The sequence below is a fragment of the Pleuronectes platessa genome, chromosome 11 (genome assembly GCF_947347685.1).
Source record: "Pleuronectes platessa chromosome 11, fPlePla1.1, whole genome shotgun sequence".
NCBI lineage: Eukaryota > Metazoa > Chordata > Actinopteri > Pleuronectiformes > Pleuronectidae > Pleuronectes > Pleuronectes platessa.
Genome location: NC_070636.1, coordinates 20,367,387 through 20,379,636, shown reverse-complemented (window position 1 = coordinate 20,379,636; position 12,250 = coordinate 20,367,387). Strand labels below are relative to the sequence as shown.

At 41.5% G+C, this 12,250-nt stretch overlaps 2 protein-coding genes across 2 annotated transcripts; one reads left to right on the top strand and one right to left on the bottom strand.

Annotated features, from left to right (window-relative positions):
• Window positions 1-397: 397 nt before the first annotated feature.
• On the top strand, window positions 398-4,474 carry nfkbiab (nuclear factor of kappa light polypeptide gene enhancer in B-cells inhibitor, alpha b). The gene is made up of 6 exons (XM_053434138.1): window positions 398-772; window positions 2,067-2,172; window positions 2,330-2,540; window positions 3,341-3,429; window positions 3,544-3,804; window positions 3,922-4,474. The coding sequence occupies exons 1-6, from the start codon at window positions 516-518 to the stop codon at window positions 3,955-3,957; spliced, it is 960 nt and encodes a 319-aa protein (XP_053290113.1). The 5' UTR covers window positions 398-515; the 3' UTR covers window positions 3,958-4,474.
• A 923-nt stretch (window positions 4,475-5,397) lies between these two features.
• Window positions 5,398-10,869, bottom strand: psma6a (proteasome 20S subunit alpha 6a). Its single transcript, XM_053434139.1, has 7 exons — window positions 10,680-10,869; window positions 9,699-9,793; window positions 9,484-9,565; window positions 8,869-9,024; window positions 8,102-8,280; window positions 7,297-7,391; window positions 5,398-6,811 (listed from the first exon to the last, which is right to left on the bottom strand). The coding sequence occupies exons 1-7, from the start codon at window positions 10,753-10,755 to the stop codon at window positions 6,754-6,756; spliced, it is 741 nt and encodes a 246-aa protein (XP_053290114.1). The 5' UTR covers window positions 10,756-10,869; the 3' UTR covers window positions 5,398-6,753.
• Window positions 10,870-12,250: the final 1,381 nt, after the last annotated feature.

The window sequence follows — 12,250 nt, the reverse complement described above, 5'->3', positions numbered from 1 at the left end:
ATGCGTGCCTTATGTGTACGCAGAAATGTGTTAAACTGTGTAACCATGCATGTACAAAGGTACTTTGCCAAAAAATACCATTATAACTATCATTGGTATTGTTATTGTTGTTATGATTTACAATTGTTTGGATTATTACTCCTATAAATAACTTCTGGTTGAGAATTGAACTTAAATAAAGACAGTGCAAGTCTGCACTGCCAATGTAAATGTGTATATCGAGGTGCAGCAGATGCAGCGTGCAGAGTGACTGTGCTCTGTTGCTTCCAGACTGAGTCGTGTGTTTATATGTGTCTGTATAGAAATCCCCTGCTGGAGCCAGAGATCTGCGCGCTGTGTTATTCTAAGTGACAGTTTTCTGGAAATCCCCCACCTAGCTGTAAGCTCCGCCCCGCCGCAGCCGCACACACACACACACACTCACGGACAGGGAATTTACAGACTGCTGCACAACTCCGCCAGGGTACACAACCAAGCGCACATCGTTTCCGCGATCAACATACGCAGCAGCAGCCATGGACCTGCACCGGACCAGTCTACTGAACCAGATGGATTACAGCCGGGAGACTAAAGAGGGGAAGCCGCCGGTTCAGGCGACGGAGGAGCGGCTCGACAGCGGCCTTGACTCGCTGAAGGAGGAGGAGTACCAGGCGGTGGCGGCCGAGATCCGGGGGCTCCAGGTGAGCTGTGATCCGTCGCAGCACCGACAGAGTCCCGCTGCAGGAGAAGAGCAGCCGGAGTGGAAGACACAGGTCACGGAGGACGGAGACACGTAAGTTTGAACAGGGATATGGCTGTTGAGTGTAACATGGCGACGGTGTGTGTTAGAGAGAGAGAGAGAGAGAGCTGCCGGAGGTGTAGCTGCAGCAGCGGAGCAGGCCCTAGCTCGGCTCTCGGAGGAAATAGGATCCTTCCCTGTGGGAAGGAGTTGCTCCGGCCTGTCATTACAACACACAGGCCTCACACACACACCACTGTGTTGTGTGAGGCCTGTGTGGTGCTAACAACACACAGAGGTGCTGTCCGGTCGGTTCCTGGCTAGAGCTGCGGTCAGCGCCGCTGGAAGGGGCCGTAAACAAAGGGCCATTATCAGGGGGGAATCTACTATGGCCGCGGGTCAGGCTGGGAAAGTCCCGGGCGCGCCGCCAAGGAATCCGACGGACGCGCGCATGCGAAGCGAGGAAGACGGAGGAGAAAAAGAAAAAAACAGTAAAAAAGTCTGAGGCCAAAACACGACCCTGGAAGAGACGACTGCGTATTACTGCTGCAATAAGAACCAAAGAGAAACCCGATAAAATAGTCCCCGAATGTTTTATAATATTCTGATTCCTCCGCGGGGGAAACTTCGCGTTGTCTTTAAACTGCTGACAAAGCTCGTGCGTGATTTATTGTCCGACATCAGGTCAAAGTTGAACTTGTCTGATCAACTGAAGAGCCGTTTAATAAACGGTAAACAAACCTGGAGTAACGTTACACCGATCTGACCAAAGCACGTGTTTTCATGTCTAAAGGCACAGCAGGGGTTCTCAGTGCGGAGGTCAAAGTTCAACATCTACTGGAGCTTTTATTTTCAAATGCAGGAAACGAACAGCTCACAAAACCACCAGACTGAATGGAGTGTATTCCGTTTTAAATTATACAATGCAATAGTAAATAAAAGTAAAATACTGTGACACAGAAACTACTGTATTATAGAATCCACTGATGTACTTAAACTCCGATTTATGTCAGAACAAGTTTCCTCCAGAGGATATTATTCAGTATTTTGAGGATTAATTTCCACATTATTAATTTGTCTTATATAAAATTATTTGTTTGCAATTATATGATTATATACACATTAAATGTATAATTGCCAGTGTTTCCTTAGATGTCGCGAAATGAATCACTGGTATCGATATGTATCAGACAACCGATAACTCGATCAGGCTCTTCACTTACTTAGAAAATGGTTGCTGTGTGCCACTGGTTTCCATGTGGAACATATTCCTGTCGTCTTTTACATTAGTTTTTGTTGTGCGCGTGTATTTTAACTGGTCTAATACCCTTCTCCTCTGTTTCTATAGGCTACTCCACCTGGCCATCATCCACGAGGCCAAGGACTACATCAAAACCATGATCGATGTGTCCAAGAACACAGACTTCCTGAACACACAGAACGACCTGAGACAGGTACGTGGTGGACATCACCAAAGAGAACCTACTTCTGTTTACTTACTCATAAAGACTATCTGTTCCACCAGACTGTACTGTAGCAACAAAACAAGTCCATGCTTAATACCTGCCGGCTCAGAAACTCACTTGTCTTATCCTAATCTTCCTCCTCCAGACTCCTCTCCACTTAGCGGTCATAACGAACCAGGCCGATGTGTGTCAGCAGCTCGTGGCGTCTGGCTGTGACCCCACGCTGGTGGACAACAGAGGGGACACTGCACTTCACATTGCCTGTCGCCATGGCAACCTGCTGTGCTTCAGTGTCCTCACCCAGTACGGTCAGAAAGACCACCTACACACAGTGATGGCTGCCTGCAACTATAATGGTAAGATATTATTGTAGGAACAAGTGTTTTGTGTGGGGAGGTGATGGGATTTGGACTATGTTTCTGTTATTTTCCCACTTTGGACACAGTGGTCTAAATAACACTTACTTGTCAACATTAAAACTAAATTTGTTTGCACATTGGGTAACAAAAATATTTGAATTTGAGAAGGCTCAATTACAATGTTTGATCAACATAAAAAACTTTGCGGTGATTGCTATTTCCACTCTGTGGTGTGGCCCACCCACGCTGCATAGAAACAGATGTGACACTGAATAGTCTGCAGCTTGTCTTGGCTGCTAGTTATAAGGAGGAATGGAGGGCAATAGCAATTATTTCTGCTTCTGTCCAATATCCCTGAACACTGTGGTTCGGAGGAAGGAAACTCGTAGGCGAGTAAGGGGAAACCGGTAGCTTTTCATAGCACTACATCCTGACCCTCCTATTCCATGGAACATAATGTTAGATCGTAAGGCTCCAATTGGATCTGTGGAAGGGTCTACTCTTTTTATTATAAACATACATTCTTAAATTGTTGTAGGGCTATTTACAGATTCTTTTGAGAACCAGACTATCAGGATATACATTTTTTTTTAATGTGTTTTCATATTTGTTGACATCGTTTTTCATATTTGCATTTAGTGCATATCTAAGTTAATAATTTGTCCAGTTGAAATCCATTTGAAAAATCTGCTGACCCATCTTTGGAAGCTGGACTCTCCTGCAGAGCTGCTATGATAAAATGACATGTACTGGTCTGTAGTCAGCTGTTAAAACTGTTGTTCTGATGTATTGTGCAGGTCAGAACTGCCTCCACCTTGCTTCAGTCCATGGTTTCCTCTCACTGGTGGAGAACATGGTGGAACTAGGAGCTGATATTAATGCAAAGGTAAACAGCACCATATGGAATAACTGACATTTTGAGGACCCACACTCGGCGCTCTTGTTGTATTTTTACTTTGGCTCTGTCCCTGTGCTAATACCATCTCTCCCTGTCCTGTAGGAGCAACATAACGGCCGTGGTGCACTCCATCTGGCAGTGGATCAGCAGAATCTCTCACTGGTCAAATTGCTGCTGAAAAAAGGAGCAGACCCCAACCTCCTGACCTCTGGAGGCCACACCCCCTACCACCTCACCTACGGGTACGGCAGTTGCGACATCCGGGAAGAGCTGTACTCGCTGACCAATCCAGACCTGAGGGAGCTGCCTGACAGCGAATCGGATGACAGCGAGGAAGAGGAGGACGATAACTCTGACGAGGAGGTGCGTGTTGAAAACCTGGAACTTCCACTGAACATTCAGTTATGTATTATGAAATGACCGAAAATTCCCCGCTTTGTGCTTAATTTTTTTGCCCCACTGTCTTCCGTGTGTCCGCAGGTGGGTTATGACGACATCCACTGGAATGGACAGTAGCAGGAAACTGGACAAGAGAAGGGAAGTTACAGAGGTGTGTGGCTTTGATGACGACGGTAAAAGACGGGAGAGACGGCTCGTCTGCTGCTTCCTGGAGCGACGTCACAGGAATGTGTGGCTGACATGGTGCAGACGTGACCACTGACAAAACGGATTGGACAGGCGGCCGCGAGGGCAAAAGACAAACAAGAGACTGGTGGCCGATGGAGCCAGCGAGACTGCTCCGCCGGAGAGATAACACATGATGTGAACACCCGCCACACATTATGGTGGGATGGCACCGCTGCATTATAAGAGAATCGCTTGCATTCTGTGGACATGATTGTCACAAAAACACATCCACCCACCCAGATGTACCTGCAACAGCTCTGTTGTATGATATTGTAAATGCTGTGTATACTAAGATGTATTTTATATGGAAGCTGTGAATGTGTACAGTTGAGTAGGTTGTATATGTCAGATAGCAAACAGTCCAGCACACTCCAGTTAAATTAAAAGACTCATATTTAACAGTGAAGATGTCCTGTGTGAGTATATCTGTAGGTGGGTTGCAGCCGAGATACTTGCATGTATACAATTCATCAGACATCAATGACAATATCAAGATCATAAAAAATCAAGAATATAGTCGACCTAACAATATCACAAGGCTTGAATTATAAGGGAAATATTTTAACCACATGCCTCTACTGCCTTCAGTGTCTGTTTAAAGTCTTACATAATTTAACATCTAACTCATCGCCCTTTATTTTCAAATAATGGATGTCACGCGCGAAACAGTTGATAACTTGCTTCTGCTGAATGAGGATCTGTTTGCAGATTGTGCCATGCACTCCCTCCTGCTTGGTGTGCACCCAGCGAGGGATAAAAAAAGGCTTTAGGAAATGTTATGTGCGTGCATTGAGGCTGATGGGTCTGTCATCTAAATCAGGAAGATGTTTTTTTATTTGGGAGGGTGGGGCTAAGGGGAAATGGACAGGAAATTCCCAGGAGCAGAACACTCAGCTGTTGGCGACATTCCTGCTCCACATCCTCCGAAGAAGGGAATCCGCAGCGCAACAGGATACTCAGTCGAGCCCTGGGAGGAAGGGAGTTTAAATCTAAGTAAATAAATATCCTTAAAGGGTTTTCACTATTCTATTGTCACATTGTGGATTTGGGCTTAGAATGAATTTGGCCCATCAGCTAAGTGGGTTGCCATTACAAACTAAAAGTTATGTTTATTAGAATTATTGTAACAGCAGTTCACCCTATGTGATGCTTCAACATTTGATTCATACACCAACAGTGGTATTATGTCAATATACAGAGCTTTTTAAACTTAAACCAGCTCAATTCTATACACTGCACATGTATGAATAATAAATAAATATGGCCAATATTCCATTTTAATCTCCTGGAACACTGCAAGTGATTAAGTTCAAATGAAACTGCAGGAAATGTACTCAGTAGCCACTTTATTAGGTACACATGTACAGTCAAATGTCATTGAATACAAAATGTTCTGGCATTGACTTTGAAGGAGAATATTCAGGTTTTTTGTTGAACACAGGTGTTGGTTAACTTACACGTTTTACCACTGAGGTCAAAGTGGAAGAGGGAATTACAGGTTACATATTCTTTTACAAAATTTGAATATCACCAAATCAGTGATCTTAGCGCTGGATCTGTCATGAAGCACACAGCTGTGTGCACTGATGCTTTCAGAGGATTATGTTCCTAATGATTTGATGGACCGTAATGAGGGTAAAACAATAGAAGTTAAATGCTGTTTAACACAAGCAGCCTCAACTGTGACCTCACAACCACTTAATTCGATTTGCAAGTTTCCTATTCACAAAGTAGCCTTAACTCCCAACTTCTGAATGACTTAATAAAGCATTTCAAACTCATGTCTGAGTGAGCGCCATCAGATAAACGTGACGAAATATGCACAGAAAAGAGAACAGGCAAACGTATGTGTTCAATAAAAACACTGTGTTTAATAGAAGGGCAGTGTTGTACAGCAGAGAGGAGGATTGAGAGAAATAACTAATGACTTCCCATTGACATTGACCTGAGTTGACCACGGCTGATCCCTGGATTTTCACAAAATCTATCAGATAATAAACATCCTCCTGGAGCTAAAGACAGAGAGGAGTGACTTTGGAGCAGATGAATAAAACAAGAGTTTTAGAAAGTACACGCTGTGGCAGCCCTGAGTAAAGATGATGAGGGAACACTGCTTCAAATACAGCAGCTCAAGATGTTATGAGAGGTGTTGGGACGTAGTTGTTGTTACGACACCTTCATCTTCAGATCTGCTCACAGCTAACAACTGCATCCAGAGAGGGCTCTGTGGTCAATGTCTCTGTGACATAGTTAACAGGGAGCATGTCAGGCTGGTGTGTCATAAATGGTGGAATAATGTCAATGGTCAGCATCTCTCCAGGCTCTGACAGTTGGCCGCCGGCTGCAGCGATGATGTCTCGGTGTGGTTAGAAGGAAAACGCAGAGAGGTCGATGTGTGGATAATATTGTGTCCAATCAGATTCTGACTATGACCAGGGAGGATGGAGGAGGGGACGTGTCATGTTGAAGCCGGGTAACGTGTTCTACCCAACTGTTATAAAATGATTGTTGTGTAAAGTTTTGTCTGTCACTTTGTTGTGCAGGTCCTCTGAACAAGATGATACCTGCTGGTCCTTCATCTTCTTTATAGACGAGGCCTTTGAATGAGTTTTTCTGGTTTTACCATCCATCGTCCTTTTCAGAGGATAATGAAGAGGACGGCTGCAAAATGGCTGCGGACTTTCCTCACTCTCTCTCAGACAAAGCCACCAGGTGAACATCAATCTCAGACTCTGAAAGAATCCTGGAACGCAAACACACAAGTTAACGGTAATATCTTCTTGTTCTGCCAGTTTTTTGGGATGTACACGCGCAGGCACACACTGACTATGTAAAGGCTTAATTTGGTCTTATCCCTGGTCTTAGCTGTAGGGAATTTCCATCACATCTCCATTTTTAAACATAAGTCTGATGCGTTCCGAACAGAGCAGACAAATTAGCATGTTTAAGTTTCAGTGCAATAATACAAAACTTAAAAAGGCAGAAGGCTGGGGTTTCTTTTTCTGTTGAGCAACAAAGATTCATTTCCATTTACTCGTAAATCCATCCAGGATGTTTGGCTCAAACAAGGCACCTTTTTTCAAGCAATAACCCACTTGACTTTTCTTCGAATACCCATAAAGGGGCCTCTGGCCAGTGCAGCCTCATTCCTATCTTTGGCAAATATCATATTTCTCATTAATGGCCTCTGGTACAGTGTTTATCCCCCTGTCTCATAAACCTACTCACTTGAATTTCTGTTCCTTTGTAGTTACAACTCCCACCTCCAGCTCTGAGGGCTTGAAGTCGATGGAGAGGACGGTCGACATACATGAGATGGCCGTCTGTTTGGAGAAGGTGGGAAGTGAGAGAAGAAATTAACAGATATGGAAGCAGTAAGAAACAGTATGGGACTCATTATGTATAAATACATGTGGGATGCTTGCAATAATTGATACAAATTAGATAATACAACTCTATATTCTCAATGTTCATCATTTCCAAGGCAACTTAAGAATTCTACAGAAAAATTGGGGGAAATGAATAATCAAACCTATTAACATTGAATTGTGGAGGGAAGGGACATTGAAAAGGGTTAATGTGTGCAACACCAACTTTAGATACATTTAGATATATCTCACTTCTTTGCTTTGAAAATGCATAAATTGAATGGTTTTATTGTATCAATATTAATATCTTCCCCTTTGTGTAACTAAGTATTACGATATGTTTTAACAGTTGAGTTTCCACTCCAGTTGGCCAGATAACCACCAAGTAATTTGGTGATAATCCAGTAGAATGACGCAGTTGAAAAATTCCCAGACGTTTCATGGTCTGAAAAAAATTAATTGAATAACCCGAAAATGTGAGGCATAATTCAATTAGATTCAAGAAATTCCATAGCATGAAAACTGTGAAATGTGACTTCCTTATCAGTGGGGTTGTTTTATGACAAAGTTCTGACGTGGCATTATAAATATGACTATACTTGACCTCTATGATAAACAAGAGTATAGTCTTTGTGTATACACAGTGTATATAGTGTGTCTCAAACCTCTATAGTTTGCTCATAGGTCCAATCCAGCTTCTTCTTGACCTTCTTCTCCAGGAAGCTGGTGGCCTCTGTCTGTTTGACACCAGTTGCTGTGGCCTTAAAGCCACAGTAGTAACCAGCAGGATCACATTTATACAGCTGTGGACCCAACTCGTCATCCAGTCCAACTACTATCATACCTGAGGGAAGGATGCAAACCAGAGGGAAATATAAAAAAAAAGGAGAGTAGGAACAAGGTTAATGCTTTGAACAGCGCACCGAAAAATACATTTTACTTTTAGCAAAAGTCAAATAAATGCTAAATGAAAAGTGACTCGAAGACACATTGACAGTTTTAACAAGATAGACATAAACCGGTGCTGCAGATGGCAGATATTGCGTGCTTGTATTCTGCGATGAAAACCCTTGAAAACACAATTTATGAAATAATGCAGGGGTTCCACATCTTTTCAGCCTCTGACCTCAGACAACTGATGCTATTGAAAATCTGTCATAATCACTTTGCAAAACAGAAGGATGACATCCTTCATTCTTTAATTTAAATATAACTACTAGTTCTTATCTAAAAAATATTTCTAATTGCTTTAAACTTTTAATAAATTTATTGAAATGATCTCGCTTCTCCTCTCTCAATATTTGGCGACCCCCCCCACCCCCCGGGACATCTCAAACCCTAGTTGGAAAACTACTTATTTTTGTTAAAACACAATCAAATCCTTTACATTCATTTAAGACACGTTTCAGGAATAGACAAGGACGTTACTAACAGCATCCTAGCGGTCTCATCTCAGCATTCTGTGTGTAGACTTGGGAGATGTCAGCCATGCGTTTACACAGCATGTCCACAGGGATCTCGTAGCCGTACTTATACATCCAGTTAGCTGCTTCATACCGGGCCCTCTGTACCTGAGACCTGCTGTCAGCTGCGGAGAAAAAGAGACAGATACATGGATAAAAGAATCAAAAACATGGATTAACACTTTCAAGTTCCTTCAATTTATCATTTATTTTAGGGTGAAAGAACATGATAAACTTCTATGTGCAAATAACTGTTTTCGATGACAGGAGTATTAGAAATTGGACCAACCAACAAGGTTGTAGAGATTTAATTAATTAATTTACAGATAAAATATGGAGACTCTGGGTTGGTCTGGAGATACAAGCTACAAGTTTTGCTAGTTTTTCTATTTTGCGAGCTTTATAATCCAGTGCAATTAGTCAATTCTATTGATCAAGTGGACGCATTTTCCCCTCCAAATAAGAACATGATGACATTGGGAGTAAGGCGACACATGGCATGGAGATTCTTAACTTATCTAACTTGTTCACAGAAGCTTTTCATTCTTGTACATTTCTGGACAGCAAGATGAAGTATAGCTTACCAGTCATGCCGGTCATCACACAGCCAATGTTGTTTGTGATTTTGTACAGGTGTGTGACTGTTGAGGCATCCAACAGCTTGTCCTGAGAGAGACACAAGATACGGACATTCGTAACAGATCGATAACTACCAGTGATATGTGGTTTATCTGATCATATGTTGTTACGTTGAACACAAACGTAAGTGTGTATTTGTTGTGCGCCTGTGGATACTGACCGGGACTTTCTTCTGTGTGACGATCACGACACAGTCCTTCCCTCTGACCGCAACAGATGTCAGTCCTCCCTGGTTGATGGCTTTGAAGGCATACTCTGAAGACAGAAAGAAGCATAAACAAAACAACTTCAGTAACAGACTGCTGATGATATGCAACTTTACACTATTATTTTTTAATTTTGAACAAAGTCAGCTAGTTGTGGGCTGTTATGGAAGTGGATAAGCATTTACATAACATTATACAACCAGTATATTTTCAGCATAGTGGTGACTATATTTGTCCAAGGTCTTCTGCTAACATGTACCTCAGCCCAGTTAAAAATGACTCATTCAAGAGATTACCACTGAAAACAATTGTGAAAACACGTCTAAAATAATGTGCCACTTAACTGGAAACTATAGGAGTCAACAACATAATGAATTAAACCAATTACTAGCAAGAACACATATGTAATACAAGCTAACTTGTGATAGCTAAAATGGGATAATTTAGCTGACAATAGAATTGATTTTCTATCAAACTGCAAATAAGTCAAAACTAGCTGGTTAGCATTGTCACTAAATTTGATTTTGACACTTAGATACTAACTACTTAGTGTGCTACATAACCGGAAGTTATATAAGTTTGCAAACGTTATTTCAACTAATTATCATCAAGTACACATTAGTGAACTGTATACAAGTTCTGCTAGCTAAAGTTAGCTAAAGTTAGCCATGTGTATAGCTGCATAGCTGTGGGATCTGTTAACTATCAAACTGCAATTAAACGAACACAGTTGGTGAGTATTATTATTAAAATTCAACTATATTTAACTATTGATAAAATAAAACATCTGCAGTTATTAAAAAGACACCACTATGTTAAAGTTGTTTGTCTACTACTAAGAATGAGTAAGCTAGACGCTGCTAGCTAGCTTTAGCCTTTTAGCTAGCAGTGATGACAGAGCAGCTTGAGTCTGGTTCATTTCCTCCGCCACTGACCGACTTGGTAGAGCCTCCCCTCCGGGGAGAAGATGGTGATGTGGCGGTCAAAGCCTGCACTCGACCCCCGAGACATGACGGTGAGAATAAACACAAGCAAACAGCAGAAGACTGAGACTGAATCTACGATGAGCGGCGGCAACGGAAGGCAAATGTCTGCTCCGGATATAAACCTCGGTCACGTGGTCCGTCGTTTGTGTACGTCCGGTACCGTCAGCGTGAAAGTTGATGCGCGTCTATTCTGAATGCTACGGTAAAGGTGCTTGTCGCAGAAATAAGGGACGAAAATAAACGTTGTAACTTAAATGTCACTTGTTATGCACGTTTGATAAAATCTGTAAAAACGATTTTACTTTCCAGAAAACACATTAGCAAATATAGTATAATATAATGAAATGGATTGACATATATTGTATATGTTTTTTAAAGAAGATTAAAGGTAAAATCCAAAATCAATTCTGAAGGATTATTTTGAAATTACTATTTAATATGAGCAATTTAGAAAAACTTGACATGCAGACAGTGGGGTCATCCTGAACAAGTGTAAGTTGAAAAGTCTTTGTCACCTCTTACGACTGTTTAAAAAATATATGATTTTATTACACAAGGTTATGAGTTGAATATTAGCGGACTTTCCCTCTGATTTTCTCAAACATTCAGGAGTAAAATCTTCTGAAACTTGTCATGCAGACAGTGGGAGTCACCCTGAACAAGGGTGAGGTGAAAATTATTTGTTATTTCTTAATAACTAAAAAATGTAATTACACAAAGTTCTGAGGGAAATATTGAAAAAATAGCAAACTTTCCCTTTTATTTTCTGAAAAAAAGCCACATCTTCTCACACTTGATATGTAGATAGTCGGGATGACAATGAACAAGAGTGAGGTGAAAATTCTTTGTCACCTCGAAAGGATTTAAAAAAAAAAAGATATCTATTCATTAAGAGCAAGTTATGCGTGGCATTAGTTATATATGATGTATAGGATACATATATATATATGATATAAATGATGAAGTTGCAGAACTTCACTTTAATATTTTTAAACTTTCTGCAGTTTTATATATGTGTATATTCTTTGGCAAAGAAGGTCAAACAGATCTTACAGCTTGCAGAGATGTAAACATTCGCAGGCGTCTCTTTTATGCAGATTTGGTGAAGAGGTGATGTGTGTGTGTGTGTGTGTGTGTGTGTGTGTGTGTGTGTGTGTGTGTGTGTGTGTGTGTGTGTGTGTGTGTGTGTGTGTGTGTGTGTGTGTGTGTGTGTGAATAGTGTGAGAGGTCATTGTAGTTGAGGCGAGCACTGTGAGTTCAGATTTGTGGCTCTGACTTCCCGGATCTTTTGAAGACTGATACCTGGTGCATCTGCTGTTAGGTAGGTCATCAAAGGTCATCCTGGCAGTTACACAAGCAGAAATGGTATACATGAACAGAGATAATATATAGTATAATAAATAAAGTATTATCTTTTTACTTATCTTATCCAATGTCCACAATAAGTGACATTAACCTTTTCAATGTATTTATTCGGCCTGTTTTCCGATCCAAGCACCTGTACCGTGACACCTTGAATA